The 24,846-nt window shown below is 44.1% G+C and overlaps 1 protein-coding gene across 5 annotated transcripts; it reads right to left on the reverse strand.

The window, feature by feature from the left end:
* Positions 1 to 3,687: 3,687 nt before the first annotated feature.
* Positions 3,688 to 23,204, reverse strand: SERBP1 (SERPINE1 mRNA binding protein 1). 5 transcript variants are annotated; one of them, XM_030031688.2, is made up of 10 exons: positions 22,675 to 23,203; positions 19,203 to 19,365; positions 18,115 to 18,252; positions 17,902 to 17,997; positions 17,243 to 17,317; positions 15,069 to 15,246; positions 11,797 to 11,844; positions 9,074 to 9,247; positions 8,019 to 8,057; positions 3,688 to 6,748 (listed from the first exon to the last, which is right to left on the reverse strand). In XM_030031688.2, the coding sequence occupies exons 1-10, from the start codon at positions 23,078 to 23,080 to the stop codon at positions 6,692 to 6,694; spliced, it is 1,374 nt and encodes a 457-aa protein (XP_029887548.1). In that variant the 5' UTR covers positions 23,081 to 23,203; the 3' UTR covers positions 3,688 to 6,691. The 5 variants fall into 5 exon arrangements, with proteins under 5 accessions (XP_029887548.1, XP_029887549.1, XP_029887553.1 ...); XM_030031689.2 differs by having other exon boundaries at positions 17,902 to 17,973; positions 22,675 to 23,201; XM_030031693.2 differs by lacking the exon at positions 17,902 to 17,997 and having other exon boundaries at positions 22,675 to 23,204.
* Positions 23,205 to 24,846: the final 1,642 nt, after the last annotated feature.

Genomic DNA, 24,846 nt, shown 5'->3' on the forward strand with positions numbered 1-24,846 from the left:
ACCTCAACTTACCTGGAGCATCCTCCTCTTACCCAGCATCAGCTGGGTACACGAGCTGTTGCGTAGTGGCACAAGCTGGTGATGAAACCCTCCTGCGATACCACCGCCTCCGAGCACCTCCACGCACAGCCGCTGCCCGACTCGGCGAGGAGACGGCCCTCGGCAGCCCTGCGAAGGTTTCCTTGCACAGCAGCCAGAGATGCACCCGCATCACAAGGCTGCTACAAGGCCACGGCTTCCCCCATTGCCTTTCGCTTGAAGTGAAAAGCAAAACTGAAGTGTTGCATTAGGGAGATCTCTGTTGGCTTTTTCCCCATAGTTTTTGTTCCAGACGTGGCCATTTTACCCTCTACAGGAGGCCCATAGGTTCTTGCGCTCCCAAGTTCAAAGGCGCTGCAGGACGAGCCTGTTACTAACCGGGCACACGCTGCCTTCTGAGCCGGCGCCAGCCAGGCTGGGCTTATTCACATTACCCGGTTTGACGAGGTCTGTACCCCCACCCACACTGTGAAAACACCCCTGCAATAGGCAGGAGTATATGGAAATAGTTGTGCACACATTAGTTTTAAGCTTTTTTTTTGGGGAATGTGAAATTCAAGCCCTGGGACCAACTCCCGTGTTCAGCTTTCAGCGACTTCTCTGCACTTCCCGCAACGCCCGGAGCGTTTCCCTTTGATCAGCACAAGCAATCACGAGTACCCTGGCTATTCTCAAGCCTTAGCTTTCCAGTCTTGCGTTTCTGTGTACTGAAAACAAAATAAAACCATCAGCAATGATTTAGCTGCTGTTAGCCCACAGCCACACGTACTCCTAGGAAGACGTGTCCAGGCTGAGCAGCCTGTGGGATCCAGCACGCCGCTCGCTGCCAGCTCCCACCGGACACCCAAACCCTGCAAGCAAAGCCAGGGCCATAACAGCATGCGGTGTTCCTCCTAAGAGCAGCTTCTCGGGGATAAGGAACCGAGGAACAGAGACTGAAGACACCTACTGCCCAGGAAACTGCTTCCCCAAAGCAGAGGGAAAGGCGCCGCGGGGAAACGTTGCAAGAGGAGCGGAACAGGAGGAGCAGCAGCACTCCGGGCAACAGCTCTTGGCGTGCTGCAGCCAGCCAGTCTCACGGTGCACACTCGAGGGCTCCTCCGCAGCACAGAGACCACTTCTGGGATGCACGCTCTTGCTGCGGCGCTCGCACGGCCCCCCTGCGCTGGGTGTGCACGACAGCCATTCCTCCAGCACAGGGAGCGGGGTCCCTCAGCTCACCTGCGGCAGGACGCTGCCCGCGACCTCTCCCAGACGTGCCAAGGGATCCTTCTCGTACCACGGCTGCGGCAAAGCTTAATTCTTCCTGCCGGGTAACTCAGCAGTCGCTGGAGGATGAGAATACTTACCCTGACTGCCCAGCCACCTGGTGTGAACTCACCACGTTCACTGCAGAAATTGTGCACTGAAGAAAAACGATACCCAGATGTGCCCGTAAACACACGACGGCCTCTTGCTCAAGAGAGGCGCACGTACTCATTAACACACAGCACACAGTCTGCCTCGCCACAGCACCAACGCAAGCGACGTACGCTCCCCGCCTCCACCCACGCTTTTAATAGGGGTGTCAAAGCCAGGAGGATTTTTTGATCTGCGGACTGCCAATAAAACCACATGCAAGGAGGTGTTGCAGCAGCTCTGCAATGAAGCCCTACTCATGTAGTTACTAGAAATTTAGTTTTGAGCTGTATTTTGGGATTGTATTTCAATCCTGGGATTTGTTTGCATCCTCACTGCCACCTCCAAACTGGCCCAGGACCTCCATGCTCAAGGTCACAGCTCAGTCATGGATGTGCTCAGACAGGACAGCAGGGGAAGATGCACTTCCACACGAAAACAGCTTTTAACAGCAGTCCACGAGTGATCTGCAAAGCAGCTGCCCCTTTTAGCATCTTCATCCGAGTCTGACAAAGGTAAACAGTAACCCACTGTTAAAAGGAACCGTTGCACAAAAAAAAGCACGTTAAGTAGCAATGGCCATCTTGTCCCAATATGCATCCCCCCGGCTCTGCATTGCTGCCCTGCAAGTGCCATGCAATCTCACTGAGCCAGACAGACCTTTAAGCGCTTTCTCAGGAGAAAGGACAGAACCAAGTCTTCTCCTTGTCCTCCATAAAAGACAACGGAAATCCTGCAGTTTGTCGAGTACAAACCCCAAACACAACTGGGCACGAGCCAATCCAAATTGCTGCACTGAAAGACTGCAGTAAAACCAATCCCTTATCTGATTTACCTTCACTCCGCCCAGTAAAGAATGCGCAAGTGAAATAAAGCTCCCTCACCTCTTGGTGTTCTGATGACCTTTGCAGCAACACCTCGTGGGTGAAGATCAAACACTTACCGGTAACTATGGGCAAGCTCACACCCTACGGCAGGGAACCGACACAAACCCAAGCAGCCTCGGCTTGCGCCGAACTGTCCACAAACGAGCACCAGCGCCAGCCCAGCTCACCTCCTCTCCTGCAGCACACCCCAGCAAGCCGACGGGTTTACCGCTCCCTGCCAACACAGAGAACACGTCGACAGCTGTACGACTACCCGCAGCCGAGACACTGCACGCAGGGGACAGCCACGTAGCACACCTCAAGTCCTCGCTCTGCTGCTAGGGACAAACCCAAAGCTACTTTCTTAGCCAGAGTTATGTCCTCCTCTTGCGCTTCCTTTTTTTGTTGCTGTCAGGTATTTCACCTGTGAAAATAACATACATAGGGCAGACAAACAAACTGTACCCAGACCGGTCTCTGGGAAGGCAGTGAAGCACGGTTCCCCACCTCCGAGCGAGGCCGCTCGCGCTGCCAGCCACGCAGAAAGTGCGCAAGATTCTCTTTTGCAAAGTACCAGCTCTGCAATTCCGCTTTCTGGGTACAGCAGCTAGTTCCAAGGTTTTGTCTCCAGCCCGGCACACAAACATCTTCCCTCTGCAAGGACTGGCCTGGTGTCACTCAAAGGCAAACCTTTCACACCGGCTTGGGTCAGACATCCAAGACAACAGAACTCCATTTTTGTGCTCGCCATACCCAATATGTCAACCACCCTGGCAAGAAGATTCTGGCTGGGCACCACAGACAAATCAGTACCTCAAGTCAGCTACGTACAACCAAATTAGATACCTATTACCAAAGAAAGGGTTTTTTAAAAAAAAAAAAAAAAAAAAAAAAGCAGCACACGGTTTTGTCATGCATCTATTTCTGCACAGACCTTCAACTTCAACATATGGACAACAGAACACTAGAGTGTATTTTCTCTTTGCTCTTCAAGTCTCTAGATAAACTGCCATGCTGGGCTTCACATAAAGTCTTACTCCAACTTGAAGAGAGAAAAAGCATCATTAGTAGGACAACAACCAAACTTTTATAACTCCTACCTTAAAGTCTCCCAGCAAGGGCAAATGAACCGTTTTCCCCACAGCCAGGTTACATCCCCCCTCAGCAAGAACATTACATTTGGCTTTTCTAGCACAGCACCCAGCACAGTGAGGGACTTGCCGACCACTGCGTTGGGGCACTCGGCGCTTGCTCAAACACAGCCCGAGCCTGGCCAGGAGGCTGTTACCAAGCGAAGGCAGACCAGAACAGGAGTACAAAGTGAAAGTAACATGGCCCTTGTAATGATTTTAGAAAAGAAGCAGGTTAGCAAATGCTGGAAGTGTCAGCTTTAGGCATATGTCCTGCGTTTATTAAAACAAGAGGCGTGGCTACGCAAACCAATCTCCATGGGCAAAGAGTCATTACAGTTAAGAGTGGTCTCAACTCCTCAAACTGCAAACACCATATATTCACACTGACTTCTGACGTTTCAGAAGAATTTATGTCCTTTCCCACACAGCTCACACTTGCATTTATTCATCAGTCTTGTTTCCTCCCAGCATCAGCGGCAGTCGATCTGTAAGATGAACTTTCATGCTCAAACCTTGCCATCGTTATATTCAAAAGCCAATTTGCATCCTGTGCTTCCCTCTGTTTCTCTCCAGCTTTTTCTGCTGACCATCTTTTTCAAATTTTTCAGATTTTAAAAGGTCTAGTCCTCTGGATTTGGCATGACTGCAAAAGTAGCAAGCAAGAGGACAGAAAATGTTACTGAAGAGCAAGCTCATTAATCGTAAATAAGCTACTCCGAAGACATCTTCCCAAGGCAAAGTCCATTCCTGGCAATGGAAATGCCTGGGTACCATCACCACAGGCAGACTGGACCTCTTGGGGCAGAACCTAGATAAGACGCTATTAACCTAAGTGGTTTCATCTCCATGTGTTTTCATGACATTTTTAAAAGAGCATGAAAATAAACCTTTATTTCAGTTAACACCCACCAATATTAAAGATATATGTTCACAGTTTTAGTTCTTGACACAAATGGACTGAAAGAGGCAAATTTACATCTATCGGAACAGCAGACGGACCAGTTGTTAAGTACAAGCTGTCTTAAAAATCATACGTGACATGCCATTCGGGAAACTGCTCTATGCTCTAAAGCAGGAGAAGGGGAAAGCTTCTGACCAAGTCTGGCTAGCAGGGCCCCAAACAACTGCCTGGCTGGCCCAGAAGTCATCTGGAAAAAAAAATGCTGAGTGGCAACTGAAACAGCAAATATACAGTTTGTGTAAGGGGAGGAAGGTTTATGTCACAGAGAAAGCTTTTCCGTAAGTGTGTTTCTGCATATCAAGGCATTTGTTTAATTGTATTATCCAAGGTGTCCCTAACACTGGAACTGCAACACATTCTACCAAACCACAAAGGGAGAAGGGAAGAGGAACAACTAACTCAGTGCTGGACCTGCAACAGCCCCCACACTGAGCACCTGTGCAAGATCAGCTCAGAGTCAGGAGAAATGAACCAAGAGATTTTACCATCCACTGTTTGAAAACTTGCCTCCTTCTCACAGCCTGGTACTTTAAACTATAGGTGAGTGCACTAAAAAGTCTAATCCAATGATATTAACAGTGGTTTACAACAAAAACTTTTGTAGAAAATAGTTCAGATAAAGCAAGCCAGCTAAACACCACAATTAAGGAGTTTGATATTTCATATTCAAAGGTCTCCAATATTTTTTGCCTGTCCTGTACAGCTTTTAAAAAAATAGGGCGTTACCTTTTGTCTTCTATCTACCTAGTTAAGAAACTACAAATATGTTATAAGCTGTCCAAAGTGTAATACATTAAATAAAATCAGAAACCTGTTTCTAGTCTCCTAACAAATGCTGCAGATAAAAACGCTAAGAAACCCTCGTTATTAGTCATTCTCTCAACTCCTTTTGTGTCCTGAAGTGGTAATGTTCCTGTTCACAGGGATTAAATTAAACCTACGGCAAATTTCTACAGGGGGGGAAAGGGTTTCTTACAATCGCTCTCTGAAAAACATTCATTTGTCAACTAGCAACCAGATCTCAAACACTGCACAAATCCAGAACAAAACTTTGACAGAGAGGTTAAGTGTTGGGGGTTTGTTTTGCATCTTCTTGTTGTATGGCGCATGGATTGCAATGTCCCCATCTGAAACGGTAAGCCGAAACTCCCTCCTGCCAGACCCAGCCAAGGCCTGTGGTTTCTTCTTCAGAAGACCTGCCACTGTCAGAGCAGTGCTGTGGGTACATCAGGTACTGATGTACTCGTGTCAACAGGCTGTGCTGCTACATTCCACATCCCAGACGGAGTCCGGAAGGACTACCGGAGCAACAGCTACCACCTTTCCCCACCTCCCAGCTCCAACAACAGGAAAGGTTACTCCAATCTACAGGGTACCCTCTCAAACAAAAAGCATAGGTAATTTAAAAACTTTTTTTTTTTTTTTTGCCAACAAAGCATCTTGTTCTGTTGAAGGGAGGAGGAGGGAATAAAGGTAAAAAGCGTGAGTGAAAGGTGTAATACATTAATTTTAAAAAACTGTTTAGACCAATTATCCACACATCATTGCTGGATCAATACACAGGTATTTAACTATAAACCAATGTGCTTTGAATCTTTTTCAAGTATCTGGTATCAATTTTGTATAAAGATTTTGAGTAAACAAACTACCAAACATAGATGAAAAATGACTGTTTTTCCAAGTCTGAAATTAAGCCATTAAAACTAAAGTACTCCAGGAGTTAGTATTCCATACAGCACTAACAGTCTGCCAAATTAAAATTCCACATATTCCAAAAGACCATGGGCTGATAAAAATCTGCTAAGCAGGAATTAAGAAAACGGAAATAGTGTGCAATAATTAAAACCCAGTTTGTAGTTTGGGGAAAATGTCTAAAATCCTGAAATAAAAAAAAAAAACAAAAAAAACCACAAATGAAGTGAAAGCTTTTAACTGGTACACACTGTTCACACCTATATTTCAAGTTTGGAAACGCATATTTTCAAGCAGCAATACAAAAAAGTATCCATGAAGAATGCATAATCTCTGAAAAAATTATGAAAACATCCCTGCTACCATTACATTTCTAAATACAAAACTGACTACCATATTGTTGCTTCTGTGTAGCGAGAGAAGTTCATTTTCAAAACAGATAAAATTCAGTCTTTAGGTGTGAATGGTATGAATGACAGTCTCTTTTTTTTTTTTTTTTTTTTTTTTTTTTTTTTAAATTTCTTAGTTGTTTAGGATCCTTAAGCATGCAAGCCTCGGAGAGGAAGGCCCGACGAGGGCAGGGTTGGCTTATGACATCCAGTTTAGGACAGAGCTGGGAAAGCCTCTGGGTCATCTACATCAGGAGCAGAAGCACTTGACTGAAAGAGAAACATCAGAAAGTTATTACCTTCAGTGGCACCAAGCCCTACCACGTTTCTAATTCTTCACACATTACCAAGTCCTTCCATTCGCCAGGCAAACACAGGCTCAGCGCACAGCTGAGCTGGGCAGTGAGAGATGTTAGGACCGCTCCACTGTGGGCCAGGCTGGGGCCCAGCCAGCGGGGACGGGGACAAGGTTAAGCCTCTGTCCCCGTGCAGACAGACTGGGCAGCACTTGCACGGGGCAGCTGCAGGCAGGGGGACTGCTGACACCCGAGACAAACGGGGCTGGGAATTCTTCCTTGTAAAAACTACTTTAACCTGAACGCTATTCAACAGGGAAATACCAGGATTCAAAGGAGTACACAGTACAGCAGAGTCAGCAGTCTAGCGCTGGACAAATTACTACAAGAGCAACTTCCCCCCCCCCCCCCCACCATGATAAACAACACTTTTCATTCAAAGAAGGACTAGGCAGTCTCCTATACTACTTTTTGAATCAAAGCTATCTGAAGAGGCACTACAGGCAAACAGACCATGTCTGCGCATGCTTATCGCACAAGGCTACAGGTACATCTCTCTTTCCATTCCTAAATGGATCCCTACATGTGGACCTATGCTATTCTACTAGCACATAACCATCAATTCTTACTGAGGGACACAACTGAAGTTTTACAGAAAAGGCCTGTTCATAGCACAAATGAAGTTTCACACATTTACTTTTTCCCCAGTCACAAGCCAGCTGTCGATAAACAGAATTTTTGTGCAAACCTAGCCCTAGAAATTCATACATTAACCAAGAATCTCCTCAGTGCTTCCCAACAGTTTTTTTTAAAAGGCTCTGTACCACACCTAAAACAGTGCTGCCATGAAATGCAGAAATTAAGTATTTTAGAATACTTTAGAAATTCTTCACTTTGTCCATGAGGGATGTGGAAGAGAGGAAGAGTAGGAAGAGCCAGGATAGTGGAATTTCCTGTAAACGTATTCATTTATCAAGAGATATATTTAAACCGTTCCAATAAAAGTTGTATCAATACCTGCAGTGTCTTAGTCTTGCCTAGAGAAGTACCCAGACCACAAACTAAAGTTAAAAAGTAATAGCAGGGTCTGAAGCCTATAGCCTTAGCATCTCTGGTTGCTCATTACACAAAAGCAGAAAGCAAACTAAAAAAGCCAATGCACTGCAGGAGGGGAGTTAGTTACAGTCCCTGCAACAGGAGGGCCTTTTTCACAGGTAATAGAAGTGCCAGCAGAGATCACCAACCTGGTTGGGTGTGTGGATCACATCAAACTCCTTAACCAACTGGAAGGAAATAAACAAAGTCAACATAAAATAAGCTGCAGAAAAGTTTTTAACTACTTTATGACAGCATTCTTGAAGAAGCAAGACACCATATTAGTGAAACAACTCAGAGCAAACACCACCGCCATTTAATTTCAATTCCTTAAAATTTTCTCATGTTGGTATCAGGAAAGAGCTTTCCAACTAATAAGCCTAAAACTTAAAGTGATCCAGCGTAAAAGAGAAAACAAAACCAGTGTCCTAGAAGAGACAAAAAAGAGCAAGTCTGGTCTATGTGAAGAAAGTCACACCACGCAGACTGACCTCATTTTCTATTGAGTAACAATTTGATTAGATGCATTTAAGCCAAGTAAAGTGATCCATATCAAATCAAATCTTTTCTGTAGCTATACTATGGTGCTTCAACTTTACATGTTCTCTCCCCAACCCCATTCAGTACTTTTCCTGAGTATATCCTTGGGGCTTTAGGACCAGAGGAGGAAACAAATTACTGCAGATTAGAAAAAAACCAGAAAAAGTCCTATTTCCACATGAAAACTCTAAATTCCTCAAATTCAAGATATAACATGCAGCCGTAAAACCAGTCTTTCATCCCCAACAGGTCATAATGCAGATACACCACCCTGACTGTGTCTGAAAAGAACCGCTCTAGCACTTGTGGTTCTGCTCTGGCACAAACAGAAGCATCTCACAGTACATTCAGATCTGTCCATACCAAAGAGTCATTTTTCGGGTTTAGATACAAAGATGGGCACTTCTTTTTTTAATCCAACCTACTCCCCACCCTCCCTTTTTTGTGTTTAACACGAACACTGCTAAAACGTTCATCCTTTTGTCCTAACAGTAACCTAGTTTAAAGTAAGCTTGTAAGAACAGGACACTTGGTTTTAAAACATGGTGTTTGTTGCCAGAGCATCTCCCCCAGAAAGAAGAGAGACACCTGAAACTATCTGTAGGAAAATCCTAATAATAACTGAAACTAATCTCCTTTGTAGATGAAAGCTGTAGCTACTTACCTTGTCAGTTCTGCCTCCACGGCTGGCCCTGCCACCACGCCCTCGGCCACCCCGTCCCCCTCTGCCACCACGTCCGGGGCGGCCGAGGTCTCCAAAGTTGATCTCCAGCTGGGATGTAATATCATTTGCTGGCTTGCGGAAGTGGTGATCCATTACAGAGTCCTCAGCATGAGCCTGAAACGAGCGTTTCTTCGTGAGTAAGAACAATCACCAAAGAAACATTTTCATCTGTAGCTGCACTCTTACCACCACAGCGTATGTGTTCGCCTCCAAATGTACTCCCAAACTGATGATTACCTTGATCGATTCAAGTGAAAAGGTAGTGCAGGAATTGTTAGGAATCAAGCTATACCACTTATCCAGACAACCAAACCACATACAGGTAATCAAATAAGCACTTGAGCAAACAAAGGTATTTTGCATTTCCAAGACAATTCAAGGAAGCTCTGGAGTTCCTTCAGAGGAACATGTTTAGGCTTATCTGAGACCAAACTATCACCAAGCCAGTACAGAACCTCATTTTCTAGCACTTCTCTTCTTCTCACTTCATATCCTGAGAAATCTTCAGGTTCTATCAATTCATTTCATTCTTTTTAAATACTTACTTGGTAACCCATCTTTATTTTGCTCAATGGGTATTTTACACTTTCTCATTTGCTTAGCCCTGTATAAATATTTAAAACAAGGCAGATGGCAAGAATCCCTTACTGGTTTGCATTAGTCATAACAAACAGCAAACGAGGCATAAACAGATCAAACACAATGTAACTGAAGTAGCTAAAACATTAATGCTAAAACAGAGAACCACTCTCACCAATTATGCTAAAAAAATACGACTCTCACCACCTTTGCCATGATACAACATTCTCTTACAGCTGGTTGGTTCCCAGTGCATTCACAGTGAGAAACCTGAGCCTCGAGGAGCACGGCATGCACCGAAGAGTTATGTCTAACACCATAAATGCTACTATTCAGCACATTTGAGTATTTAAAATTGTTACACACTGAACACAAAAAGAACCAAGTGTTTTTAACATAATTATTTTTCCTGTTTTGCACAAATAATTCTTCCATGTGGTAAGTCTGGTTTTGGCACCTATGGTGATACACAAAATGTAAAACTGACCACACTGGATCAGACCAAGGGTTTATCTAGTCCAGCACTCTGCCTATTACAAGGCCCAATCATTATGTTTTGGAAACATGACAACATACAATGCTTTCTTTTCCTATAAAGCCCCAAACTTCTGGCACAGCAATTATCAGTTTGCTTGTTTTTTCCTACAGAAGTGCCATGTGCAACCTGAAGCCTCCTGACTAACTTACTTTTCTTGTGGTGTAATTACACAATATGCTGACTTTCAAAGGCAACATATTGTGCAATTAAGCCCTATACCCTTTAATTACCTTTTGTGGATCCTTCATAAAGTAGCCAATGGATACACAGAGGTCTGCAGTCAAAAGGCTGAAAGCTGCTTACAGGGATTTCTTGAGTCAGTCACAACCACCATAATGTACAGAGCCATAAACAGCCTTCTCCCCCACCACTCTAATTACCCCTTTACGTGCCCAGCTGTACGTTTGGCCTCCACAATGTCCTGCAGTGGAGAGCACTGCAATTTAATTAGGCACAAAGAGAAATACCCCTCCATGCTGCTTTATTTCAAATGTATTTCACTGGGATGTATTCCATGTAACAACTGGTCCTCATCCCACTCCTGATTTTATAGATTTGAATTGTACACCCTTCCCCCAGAGATCGCTTTTCCAAACTTAAGAAGTTTGCCTAAGCAGTTATTTTTCAGAGAAAAGTCATTCCACACCTCAGCCTGACGAGGCACTACTCAAATGTAAGTACACCAACAATTTGTAAAACAGTACACAGTACCTTTTGTTATGGTTTTGATTCCTTTCTTACTACTTAATATTTTATCTACACTTTTGATCACTGCAGGGTACGAGATTATATTTTCAATTTAAGGGAAGTCATATGACATTCTCTTTTGTGAGAGGTAGTATCTGTGCATTTCCTTCCCTACACTGTTATTGCTTAAAAAAGAAACACTGCAGTCTACCAAAACCATTGTATTTTCACAACTTTGGTTTAACCACTAAACCAACAAATAGCAAATTCTATATGTAACCCGATGATGTCTTTATCCAACGTAACTAAAGCTAATTTAGAACATCAATACAAGACTTGGCATATTCTCCTCATCCTCTTCTATCACTTAGGTGATGACAGTCAGCCACAGAGATACCATACAAATTGCTTATTCTGAATCGCCTTTGGAGGCATTTAATTTATATGTATTGGCAACACTCAATAGTCCTCTGATCTAACAACCGATAGCTTCTTGAAGGCATTGCTGCACTTATGGGTCTTGGGGAAGGCTGTCAAAAATTAAGAACAAGCTACTAGCGGACAGGGGACCAAAGCAGACAGTGAGATATGGAAAAACAACAGCAGCAACAAAAAATAAAAAGACTCATGATAGAAGCATTTATGATAAGGTTGGAATTCAGCTGAATTAGGAGCAAGGGTACTAATTATGAAGGGTCCTATATGGTGCACAGTTAGACAACAGGCATGGACAGAAGAGCTCCATATTGTATCTACTTGTATTCTCCATTTTTGTGACTTCTTAATATCCAGACCTTCATTTCAGAAGGGGCTCATATTAAAACACAGGTATTACCAGTTAGATATAAAGGATCAGTACCTCATTTGACTCCAGCAGACTCCCCTGCATTTCTGTCATCGCCTTTGTCTGATGAAAGTTGCGTGTCCACGCCAAAGTGACAAAAGGAACAAAGGGAGAAAACAAAAGGAAGAAATGAGACTCAACTACATACAGAAACAACAGGTAATAAGGTCACATGAACTTGCTGGGTACAGATGTCACTGAGCACATGAAGCAGCAAAAGGATGAGATCAACAGCTGTGCAAGCATCCAGAAAGACTAGAGGATAGACTACACCACAGGCGTGGAGACAAGAGAAAGCTCACACTGATACCAAAAAAGTTTAACACAAGCTGCTGGAAACTCTAGTAGAGACCACGTGTGCAGCCTGATCCCTAGCACACCTCAATACATCAGGCACACCGTGTACAGAACCAGACAGATAAGAGGGTGGGATGTTTAAAGTTACTGTTAATGAGAAAAGGTTTCTGCACAGGCTCGATTCAAGAGTCATTCCTCCAAATTTTGAGGAGATGAACTATTCTTTTCCAAAACATATTTCACAGTCTCCCATTGCAACCTCCTCTAAGGAAGCAATTAGATTAGCAAGAAAGTTTGAAGGCACAGGAAAGAGGCATAGCACAGCAGATACAGAGTAGGAATTTATGTACTACGGCGCTATCAGTCTTTCCAGGAGACTTGCATCCAACCTTTTGAACAAATTTTAAGAACTCTCCACAATGTAACTCCTTCCCATTTTTTGTTCAGCTGCACCAGCAGAACTTAAAAGACTCAAGCCACTAAACCAGCTGCGGAGAAGGAAGAAAGATCTCTCCTTTATGGCATAACCCAATCTCCTGGAAAGAGTCTCATTAGACTAGGGCTGCCAATACACATGGATTTCATATTAAACCAGCAAGAATCCAAGACCAAATTAAGAGTTCATTTTATACAAAGTATCACTTTCTAGTAATTGCACAGCAAATGTGGAAAAGAGGAAAGACCTCAGACAGGGCCAAGTTTCACTCCTCAGTGAAGAGCGCAAGTCAGAGGAGGAGGAGGACAGCTCTTTCACAAGACTAAGGCAGATGAACAGTACTAGATCCTCAAACTCATTTTTCCCACAGACTCCTAGGACATTCTCCCAGTAGTTCTCAAGCTACAGCAATGAGGGTGGTCATCACAACGCTTCAATCCAAATTTCTGAGAAAATCTACTGGGGCACATTGTGATTTTTCAGTTGTAAGAGTACAGAAGATCTGGGGCCGAAACACAGAATTTACCTATAAACCAAGTCACTTCCACACATCAACGCCCTTCTTATCAATAAGAATCACAGAAACCTTACACCAACCTTAATTTCATGACTCGTAAGTATGTCCAAGAGGACAAACAGAAAAAGAGCAGCAGGTGATTGGTAGGTTTTGTTCACAACTTCTAAATATTCCACCTTCTAAACCTGCTCACAAAAGAGCCACAGTGAAGGCTTTCCTAATGCCTGTATTATAGAGCTATTCTGCTATAATACTGAGCAAAAAAACCCCCACACTGCTTCCCCTGGGATCAGTGAACAATGAATAAGTGAAACGGGGAGAGACATCTGCTGGGCATACAAAAAAAGCAGGCTAAAAGCACCTAGATTTAAGGCAGTTTTGTTAATATCTCACTTCTGTGCTTATACAGCAAGGAGCTGTTAAAACATCCACCTCATTTCTTTGAAGAGAAGTTAACCAAATACACCTCTCAAATAGAACAATCTACTAATTATGTCAGTTCTTCCATGAAAACAATTTGTTTAGTTATTCTCATTGTTTCCATCTGGGTTTTTGAGTTAACTACCGATTCATTTTTCAAAAATACAGTATGGATCTTTCTAGCTTCTAATTTACTCAAGAGTACCACCATCTTATTATACTATCATACGTGCAGGTATGTTGAAAAAGACTGTCTTCAGCTGACTCAATGCCAAATAAATCTGCTTCGGAGAGACTGGGGCTGGGGGAACTTGAAGGACTACAGGTTTAGTAAATCTTGGTAAAGTACATAAAAGAATATGTTTAAACAGAATTACATAATATACAGCAACATTAAGTCTAACTCAATTTCCCTTTTCTACACAAGCCAGAGAAAGCAGTATTTAATGAACACTTCAAACACTGAACAGCTTAAAGTAAACAGAAAGATATGCAATCATTTAAAGAACTGAACTACCTTACACAGCAAGAAAAGAAAATAGCACGACTGTCGCAAAGTCAAACTCATTCTGAGTTCAATGAGATTAGAAATGGAGTTTTCATTGGGAAGTACTGAGTAGTGCCTCCCCATCTGTATTATGCCCCCTGCTTAAAAGAAAAAAAGCTGGCAAGGTGCGAGAAAGCAGAAATACTTATTAGAAGACCAAACAGCATATTATGTACTATTTAGTTACTTCAAAGGGAGTCAGAACCATCTGGTATACAACATTGCAGGCCACGGATTAACAGTGGGCCACTTAAGATATTACAGTGTTAGAAACAAAGATTAATGCAGCCCTGCATTAGAAAACAAGAGCTCTCAGCACCTCCCTCCCCTTCTGAAGTGAAAGAGTATGTCTCTCCTTGCCACTCTCACTCTCTTGGAACAGAATAATTAAAATTTTGCAATGACTGAAATGAGTATGCTTGAGAAACTACAATTTTAAAATAATTCTACACCAACTACATGGAATATCACTGAAGCATCCAAATGTATTCCACCTGGTTTCTCAAAACCTTCAAGGGCACTTGTCTATATAATACTACAAAATGAGAAGATACCTAGGTTACAAACTTAAGATACACAGTTTAGATATTAAGGTGTCTGAGGCATGACCAGTATTTCTGCAGCCTTCCATAATGTTTAGCAAGCACCATAAATCTGTGTACTGCATAAGACTAACAAGAAATGCTAAATAACATAAGCTTCCTTTAAAAAAAACAAATAAATAAATTTGGTATCGACAAACTTTTTCTAAAATGCTCACCAAGAGACAGTCCTTACAAAGCCACCTGCCCAGATGCAGCAGTATTCCAGTCTTATCTCTAGATTATACGACGATACACACCAACGTAAGGGTACAGATCAACTGCTAAAACTAACCACAGTAAGAATGGCTACTTACACTACTGCGTAACCACACTTTTATTAAGAGAAATGTTCTTCCCACTTTATAAACTTTTAGCTACAGGTCAGCATCTCAAAGAATAGAGTCCCCACTCCAAGAAGTGGAATATTTCCATCAATAGAAAAACCTATACAGTCTCGATACTAGCAAATATTGAAAATCACTTTACCTCCTCGCTCTTTGACTTGTGAAGAACAAATCCTTTTTTCCATTGCCCATCAGCACCCTCATTTGGTTTACGGATGTTGAACTCAACTTTTGCACGATCCTTACTTTGAATAGCTTTCCACTCGTCCAGGGTCATTTCCTTAGGACCTTCTTCCTTAACTTCTTCAACCTCATTCTCTCTGTAGTGAATTCATGGATATTATGATCATGACTTAGAACTCAATACTAGACACAACAAATTCAAAATCAGTTGTTAATCAGCATCACATTTTAAAAAGTTCATCAAGTATTTAGCAGTTAAGAGGTATATATAAAAACCCCCTCACTTCCACCACTCGGAAAGCACACGTGAAAAATCATCTCCTTTAGCCAGAGTGCCAAAAAAAAAAAAAAAAAAAGAAAAAAAAAAACAAAACCCAAAACACAGCCAGACACCTTTAAGCAACTAAATGTTGAGCACAGCACAGTAAAACGTAAAAATTAACACTGACCCATGCCATCTATTCTCCACATTAATGACAATTTTCTTTACAAATATGAAAGCCTAACTTCTGCAATGGACTTGTTTGGAGCTTTGTCCCCCCTTTTTTGAGATACATCTCTCCCAAAGGTTCAAGTTAAGGCAGTGAGAGAACTTGTTCTTACCACAATTTTCACGCTTGTTATTTTTTTAAAAACCAGAATTTAATCAGCTTTGGATAGTCTGCTTCCTTTACTGAACCAAAGACAATTATTAGTTTCCCAGCTAACTGAAACAATTTTTACTTTCAGCTAACTTGAAAAAACAACAGCATACAACCCCTCAGTATTCTGCACATTTTACTGCAGTAAAACATCCTACGGTTCTGCTGAAACATTTAGGTTAGAGATCCACACCAAACTAGCCAACCTGAAAAACTAACCCATGTAGAGATGCTTTTCTATAAAGATAACTGATGGATTACAACAGATGTGTTATGCTTGAAACTAAGTACACAATTTCTGCAGATTTGAGGAAGAAGAAAAAAACCATACAAATAGCCTGCAGACTTTTGCAGATAACTGATCTGCACATGGATGGGTCAGTATCTGGTCAAGCACCAGGACACTGCTACTAACCAAGACCCAGGAAATACTGCAGACATGGCAAATTTAGTATATCCACATTTCCAATAAATGTAATTTTTTTTAAGGACCAGCTAGCTTGCATTTTCTGTCCAACATCCAAGCTGTAATTCCTTAAAAATTCTTATACTACTTCTGTATACAAGATGACCTTAACCTTGGACCACCACAACCTTGGAGAAGTAACAGCATTTAGTCTTTTTTCAGTTAAGCTAAATCCATATCTTATTCTCTACAACGCAGTAATTGTAGCCTCTCTACCACTAACCAAAGTTATTAATGAGGAAATCAAACTATAGCAAACTCTACATTAGAAATCTCATGCAAACAAGTATTTCAAATTTCTATCTTATCTGTTTGCCATTTTCTTTTCAATCCACCATGAAGCACGTTACTCATTAAAATACAGTATTCTATTTTACTACGCTACCATAAAAATTTGTATCACGTTTTTACATCAACTGTTAAGTATCACTACTGCTCATTCTGCTTCTCTAGTTACTCTATTTCATTCATCCAGTCCCTGGTTTCTTCTGTAACAGTGTCCAAGCAGAATGAGAAGCAATCAAGTTTAACTTTGAAAATTGCCTGCATACACAGAAGCTAGACAATGGAAGAGATACAACCTTTCTTCTACAGGCTAGTCACGCAGTCTCAACAGTTGTTTTGAAAAAATGAAGTTTAAAAAAAGTTGCTTTGCACTGGCAGAAGAATCTTTTGTCCCTTTTTCTTGGTTGTTCTACCTAGTTATGAGCACGGATGCTTTTGGATTGGGTACTTCGGAGCTGCAATCCTGAGACCCTAAGCGTCTTAGAACTGATTATTAATAACTAAATCTGAAAGTGACCTAAGAGCCTGCATGACACTAATGAACATTTCAAGATAACAATTTTTAGACATGCCGCTTTTGCAGAAACAATCTTTCAGCAGCATTGTGGATAATTTCATATCTACTGAAGAAAATATAATCTGGGTTTGGCAAAACAGAAGTAGGAATAAATATTGGAGGTTAAAGCCAAAGTAATACTACCTCTGAAGCAATCAAAGAACATTAAGAGGGGTGGTACTCACTTATTTTCAGAATCAGCAGGCGGATGTTCCTCTCCCTCTGGCGTTTCCTCAGTGACGGCTGACTGATCCAATTCACTGCAATTACATAATGTTTGGAGTTTTGTTTTTTTAAAAGTTCATCCCTATTTAAAGCTACGTAAGATTAATGACCAAGTTCTATAGCAGATTTACACAACCCACTCTTCTTTAAAAAGAACTATTTCATTAAGGATTGGTGCTCTCTGTGCCTTTTAAATTCTATGCTTTCCACCTTCCTCATGGTTTTCCCCAACACTTACTAGTACCCATTCTGAAAGCCTCCCGCTGTACCTTGAGACACAAAATGGACTTGGGTATTAAAAATACTGTTTGCAATGTAATACTTGTAAAACAGCATGCTTAACCTGACCAAAATTGTTAAAATTAAATTGTTCTATTTTTCGTAAAAGCATTGTTCAAAACCCAGCACAAGACACCCACCCCTTAACAGTGAAGCCATCGCTTATGTTACAAGAAATTGCTAGTTTCCTAAATTCTGAAAAGGCTGCTTTAATAGTGCAGCAAAAATTATCAAAATCAAAGGCAAAAAGGCAGCTAAATCTTTACATTTTGCAAGCCATAAGAAATAGGATTTATTAACATTCTGCTAATAGTTTTCTGAGCAATTACAGATTACTAACGTTAGCTCGTCTTTGACGGTTCCCCAGTTGTGTGATCCACTGCCACCACGCTTGTCCTCATGCTTTAGGCCGCTGAAATGTGAATGTGAAACAGAACTAACAAAACTGAGTTAACATTATAGTGTCCAGATACAGAAATCCAAAGGCAAATTTTAAAACGTGTATTAATTGTAAAGAATAGCCAAAAAACAATAGAAAAAGTTAAAGACTTACGATCTATCGCTGCCACTATGTCTGTCAAATTCACGTTTGCCACGAGAGTCAAACCCATCTCCTCTGCCCATTCCACGTCCACGTCCACGTCCTCTTCCAAGTCCACCACGTCCACGCATAGGTCGGTCAATAATGGGTCTAGCATGGAACAGCCAAACGTGAATATTTCGCCTCCAAAAATTCACAGCATGGTTTTTAAGGTTTTCTTTTTCTCTTTTGAGAATATTGTTTGCTTACTTTTCCTTTGACAATTACTGTTTGTAACTGTGTCGAGGCTCTCATTTCAATGCCAAATTATTACACTGAAAAAACCCACATACATAATGCCTGCACTTTAGAATCTGGAAACATATGCTCAGAAGGATTACTGTTCATTTGCATCTTCTGGCACTAAATTCCAAAATTTAGTGTTTGTATTGTGTTACATAACTAGGTGATACTACAATTTCAATTTAACTCACATTCATCCAACTTACTTTTAAAAGGATTTTAGCTTTGGCTACTAAAATATTTGAACACTGCTTTCCGAACACTTGAGTTCTGGACCCCTCACGATACCCGAGACACTTTATAAATCCTGCCTAGATGCAAGATGTCTTCACCACTTCCAGATTTGAAGCCACTGCAGCCCAAGGTGTAAACACCTACATGGACAAACTTTTATTGGCTTGAAGTCAGCCGTACGGATTTAAGCAACAGCTGTAACAGCAAACAAATCTCATCCTGCAGGCAACAGCTATACTCAAGTTCCTTACCCGAGCTATCTGCTATAGATTTAGAGAGGTATGGTGGGTGTCTTAATGATTTAAACCGTATTTTCAGTTACACCAATGGAACTGTTCACATTAGGTGACTCCCAGTCCAAAACTTGAGTCAAGTTTGTAAACAAAATCATGGAAAAGGAAAGAAAAGCGTTACGGTCTGCATGACATATGCTCTTCTTGTGACTGACAAAAATTTAATTCAGTCAATTTCATTTTGATTCAATCAGCTGTTTGTTTGTTTTTTTAACATAGTAGCAGAAGGCGGGACAGCCCCTTCCTATCAAAGCCAAGACAGTTCTTTGTCACACAAGACAAAATTCTTACTTATCAACAGAAAATTCTCCTCCTTCGCCTTTTTCATCAGCAGGTTTATCAAAGCGGCGCTCACGAGGAGGTCGTCTCTCCGGTCTCCTGTCAATAGGCTTGCCTTCACCCTGCTGTTGCTGCTGCTGCTGCTGATCAGGCCTCCTGCCAATACGTCTTATCCCTGAAACATCAGGCGAAACACATCAACGGAATGTGGAGCTGCTCCCAGAGAGATACTGACTGTAACACCATAAAACAATATTGAAGGTAAACCGGAATTGAAGTTTTTCTTCTAGCCTTGTGACTAGATAATCTCAGAGACTATACCTTTATAAAAAAGTCCCTGTAGATCATTTGACTCTTCTTATTCACATTTTTACGCAGCATTTCAATCAAATTGTATTTTGTACAAGCGTACATTCTTACAATATTGTAGGAAACAAAACCTGTCAGAGCACACAATACATTAGTAATCTGTGTTAAAATGACAGGGTCAACTTTCAAAGAAGGATCATGGTAAGCAAGATTCCTTTATTCATTTTTCTCCGAAAGGTGCTTTTCAGGTAAAACAAGTGGTTATTATTTTGATGCACACCAAAACGAAGTCAGCATCGCTGCGCTGGACCCAAGTCCCTGTGCTTCATCCCACCACGCTGTTCTTCGAAACTGTTTTGGCCAGCAGTACTCCCCAGGGCAGGGCACCCTTACCCAGAGAGGTGCCCCATGAGCAGGCAGCCCAATACACTAGGTACTGGTCAGTGACTAAATGGTGTGTTCATCCACACCAATCCTCGCAGTCCAATACACGCGCTCCCTGACAAAGACTCGCCTCCTTGTGCGCTTACTTAAAAAGGCTTAAGAATACACTGTGCCACTGAACTGGCTAGCATTATTCCCTCCCTTTCTATGCCTTCTGAAAGTTGTTTTTTTTTTTTTTTAAACAATAACTTCCCATGGGCATTATCTTCTTCACTAAGACATCTGAAGGATCTTCAAATACAGTTTTCTTTTCCACTCATCTGAAAGGCCTGTTTACTCTTCTTTAGAAAGATCTGGACAAACACATTACTCCTTTGTTACACTATTTTCCTGCCAAAATGTTTAGGGAAAAAAGACTAAGCAAACCACCAAGGCTGGCTCAAGAATTGTGAATGATCTTTTCAATTAAAAGCTGCCTTTTTTTTTTTTTTTTTTAAATTTTTTAAAGAAATAAGTTCCTGCCTAACAAGCAATGTCATATTTGGGTGGGGCTAAAGAAGTTACAGTTGTAATGATATCCAAGCCAACACACCCACATGAACAATGTCTTTCTTACCTTACAAGCTGTACTTAACGTGAAGCTTGCATGACATACATTGCTTGCTAAGTAGTCCTTACTCCCTGAGGAAACACAGGGGTTAAACTCACTAAGATTTACTTTGAAAAGGACTCTCAAACTAAGGACAGACCATTTCATTTTAAGAGGTAGAGCTCAGCAAGGAAAGGGAACAGGCCAGTGCCACATAGGAGGTATGCTGCAGAACTGGAATGAATAATCTACATCTTTTGAATTTCGAGTTCAACACCACGTGCTCAGAAAAACCTGGTTCCCAGTGAAGCCCAACCAAAAATACAAGTTATTTCTTTTTCTTAGTATCACAAAGCTTTGAACTGGTAATTCACCAGCCAAAAAATCTGCACCTCTACAGAGTAGTGGAATAGTTTTAAACTGCAATACATTCACACAGGAGTGTGCATGCTCGTTGATACCATGGCATCAAACACCTTTATGATGTTAGAACTACTGTCCCCATAAGGAAAAAAAGTAAAATAAAATAAATTAAAAAAAAAAAAAAAATCGAAGTTTTCAAACTGGGAAGTGACTTTATTTACTACAGTGCTCCGTACACACTGCTACAAAAGCAGGCCTGACTTTCTCTGTTTCACTACTATAATAAGCCACGAAATACTTTTTTCATGGTGAAGTAGTGCTTGTTCTTGAAAACAAATGTGAAAACCAGGAGGTAAACATGGACTGCTAGCCCTGCGAAAAAACCCTCTGCATTCTCTTGTGTCGGCCAAAGACACTGCCCATGTTTCAGGTTTACCTCACGAGGGACACCACCATAATTCTGTATCTGACTAGTACTTCCAGAGGACACTGGCTTAACAAATTGCCACTTGGGACAAATTCTTGCATTCCTCACGCGGAAGAAAAACTCTCAAGTGTTAAAGTACAGAAGATCTGTAAGCAAAGAGTACCATAACACAGTTCCTAACTTCTGCTTCTCACAAGGTGTTTTCAAATAACATTTGGGAGGCCCACTTTCTAAAACAACGAGTATATTACAACTTTTTCCTCCTTAAAAAGCATAAAACGTGGTGGAGAATCGTTTTGCAACATGCACCGCAGCAAATGCTGAAGTATAAAGATGCTTTCACATAGCACTGTGCTCTTCCGAACTGGCCTCGTTTCTGAAAAGATCGTTTCGAGTTAAACTGCAGTTAGCAAGTAACTTCCTCACCCGCACGTCAAGTGCTGTCACCACACTTTGATGCATTTCAAGGGTGCCAGTTTAATCAGAGTTCTGACCAATGCGACAGCACGCTGAAGTCTGTGCGCGGCACAACTGCCTGCGACGGGATGGGACGACATGTGTGCACGACAGCTATCCCTCTTCGTGCAGAGCTGCATCCTACTAATTACCTCACCCAGAGCATATTCGTTTAACCTACTTACACTTTCTTTTTTCAACAAAGTTTCCCGTGTGGGACGTCTTACGGGTCTACACAAACACGGCTGAAAATTCACCCAACCTGTTACTAAAAGGCAGACCTCGTTCCTACCATTCCCTAGAATTCCCAACACCATTCCCTAGAAAAACGACCCAGGTGAACGTCGAAAAGCCCAGGGACTGCCAGGCACCCCGTCAAATACCTCAGGCCACCCGAAACGCCATTTAAGTTTAAGGATGCGTTGCTGGCGTTTCTCCAATTCGCCTTAACTCTCCTCCTCCGTGCCCCGCCACCCCAGCACAGACGTCCGACTCCATTTTGAGCGGGCCGCGGGGAACACACCGCCCGCGGCCACGTGTGGCCGGCTAAGCAGGCCCTGCGCGGTCGCCGCTCCTCCCTGAGCACCGGCTAGCCGCCGGCCGCCGCTAACGGGTGTCCCCCCCCGCCTCCCCTCTCCTCCGCGGTCCCCTCGACGCGGGCGTTCCCCGCTCGGCCTTCCCCGCCATGCGCTTTCCCACGTGGGTGCGAGGCCGCCGCGGACACGGGGCTGCCACCGAGGACGAGGCCTCGGCCCTGCCCGGTTCTCTGTCTCCCCCGCCCCGCCGCGCTCCGGCGCCTTCCCGCCGCCGCCGCCACCTCCTTTGTGCGCGGCGGGACGCGGCCCCCGCGGGGCGAGGGGCGGCCCCTCGGCGGGGCCGGGCCCGGCAGCGCCGCGGCGTTCGGCTCGGCTCGGCTCCCTCCCCCGCCGCAGCCCCCCCCCGCCTCCGCCGCTCACCCTCCTTCCGCAGCGGCGCGCCGGGCTGGCCGCTGCCCTCCTCCCGGCGGTCGCCGGGGCCCCCGGCGGAGGCGGCGAAGGGGGGCAGCGGGTTCTTGCGCTCCTTCTGGGACTCCCTGCGCAGCTGTTTGGCCGCGCTGCCCGGGCCGCCGCCGACGCCGCCGCCGGCGCCCGCCTGGCCCGGGCCGCCGCCGCCGCCGGCCCCGCCGGAGGAGTTGGTCTGGGCGCCCGCCGGGCCGCCGCGGGCCCCGCCGCCGCCGCCCCCTTGGCTCCCGCCGCCGCCGCTCTCTTTCCTCCGGCTCTCGGCCGCCCGCAGCACCTCGAAGGGGTCGGACTCGTCATCAAAGAGCTGGTCGAAGCGGTTGGTGACGACGCAGCCGAAGCCCTCCTGCAGGTGTCCGGGCATGATGGGCCCCCGTCGGCGGGATCCTCCTCCGATGCTGCCGGGACCCCCCCCCGCGCCCTATCTCGCTGCCGCACAAGATGGCCGGCCCCGAAGAGACCCGCTTCTCTTCCGGCGCCGGGCACATCCGGGCACCTCACCCCCGCGCGGGGCACGACGGGAATGGCAGGCGGCCCTCGCCCGCCGCCGCCCGCTCCCGCCCGCCGAACTACATCTCCCGGCATGCCCCGCGCCGCCATTGTGTGGGGCCGCCGCCATTACCGCCGCCGCCATTACCGCCGCCGCGGGCGGGACCGGCTCGGGTGGGGTCCCTCACGGACCCCGGCGGCCGCCTGAGGCGGTTAACCCGGGGGGGGGGTGCCGAGGGCCCTGGAAGGGGTTTGCCGTCAGCGGTGACATCAGTCCTGACGCCATCAGCCTCTCTCTCTCTCTTTTTTTTTTTTTTTTTTTTAAGCGTCTTTCTGAACTCTAGGCCTGCGTGTCTGGCGGCGGGCGCCATTCGCCCCGCTTCCAGCCCGCTCTCCTCAGGAGCCGGGCGCCTTGCCTGTGGCAAACCTCCTGTCAGGGCCGCGGGGGATCACGGCCCGCTCCGAACGGCCCCGTGGCTGCCCTTCGTGGGGAGGGGGGAACCGGTCATCTCAAGGAGACACTGAGGAAAAAAAGGGGGGAAAAAAACAATCCATAGGCTGGTTTTTTGTTTGGTTGGGTTTTTTAACGAACTCCGCTGTTGAAGTGCCACAAACCACTGCGGTGTACGTAGAGCTTATTTAAGGATTAAATAATGCAGGCTGGCTGCAACAGAGTTGCAGTTTTTAATTAGCTGTTAAGACACTTGAAGAGCATGCTGATACGCCTGAGTGAAAGCATGACCCGGTCACCAATTTATGCTTTCATACTTGCATGTATCCGAGTCCATGCGCTAATACGTGAAACCACTGAATACCTCATTCTGTCCTTCTTCATCTTGTTGCCTTATACAAATAGGTTAAAAAAGAATCTGGAGAGCGTGGAATCACAGACAGACATTTTGGGTTTCCCAGCCAGCGGGACAGCCACGTGCGAGCCAGCGCTGCACTCCCGCTCCGCAGGGTTTGTCCTGTGCCGTGGTCGTCAATGGACCCGCCATCAGATCCATCGCGGACTCGGGGAGAAACACCCTGTCCCTTGTACCTTGAAGGTTAGAAAGGTGATAGTGCTGCGGTGTTCGATTTGAAAGGAAAATTGTTCTTACGTCGTGGTGGTGAAGATCGGTACCATGAATGCTCGAAGTACCCCGCACACGGAGGCTGGGCAAGCACGAGCGTGGACGCAGCCTTTCCGTTGAGAGATAGACTTAATGCAGGGACACGTTGCACCGCTGAAGATACAGAGCAGTTTTGCATTCAAAACCTGTGAATCTGACACTTCTCGCTAGCATTAAACTGCGTTTTAAAGCATGGCACTGGAGGTAAATGTGTGTGTCGCTGAAGGCAACTTCAGTAGCAGCGGTTTAAGAGACTTGCTGCTATAATAACCAAGTAAAGTTACTGTTTCAAACCCTGGCAGATTTACTTTGGTCTTAGTTGTATAATAAAATTTCATACTTTCATTAACATTTATGCTCATCTAATTAGCAGACATACACAATTAGAAGACAGTATCAAGTTAAGATGGTAAATATTTGCAATATTAATTAGTCTTTAAAGTTCTGTTTATAGCCAGTGGGAATTATACCGAGAGATTAAAACACATTTAGCAGGCACAGATTTGACATGTCCTTCTAAAACACT

Source organism: Aquila chrysaetos, chromosome 12, assembly GCF_900496995.4.
Source record: "Aquila chrysaetos chrysaetos chromosome 12, bAquChr1.4, whole genome shotgun sequence".
Classification (NCBI taxonomy): Eukaryota; Metazoa; Chordata; class Aves; order Accipitriformes; family Accipitridae; genus Aquila; species Aquila chrysaetos.

Bases quoted from the DNA above. Each gene is read 5' to 3' on its own strand.
- SERBP1 (XM_030031688.2), bottom strand. From the start codon at position 23,080: ATGCCCGGACACCTGCAGGAGGGCTTCGGCTGCGTCGTCACCAACCGC. The intron at 15,247-17,242 runs GTGAGTACCACC...AATTCACTACAG, and splicing joins CCTGCTGATTCTGAAAATAA to AGAGAATGAGGTTGAAGAAG. The intron at 11,845-15,068 runs GTAAAGTGATTT...AACTTTCATCAG, and splicing joins ACAAGTCAAAGAGCGAGGAG to ACAAAGGCGATGACAGAAAT.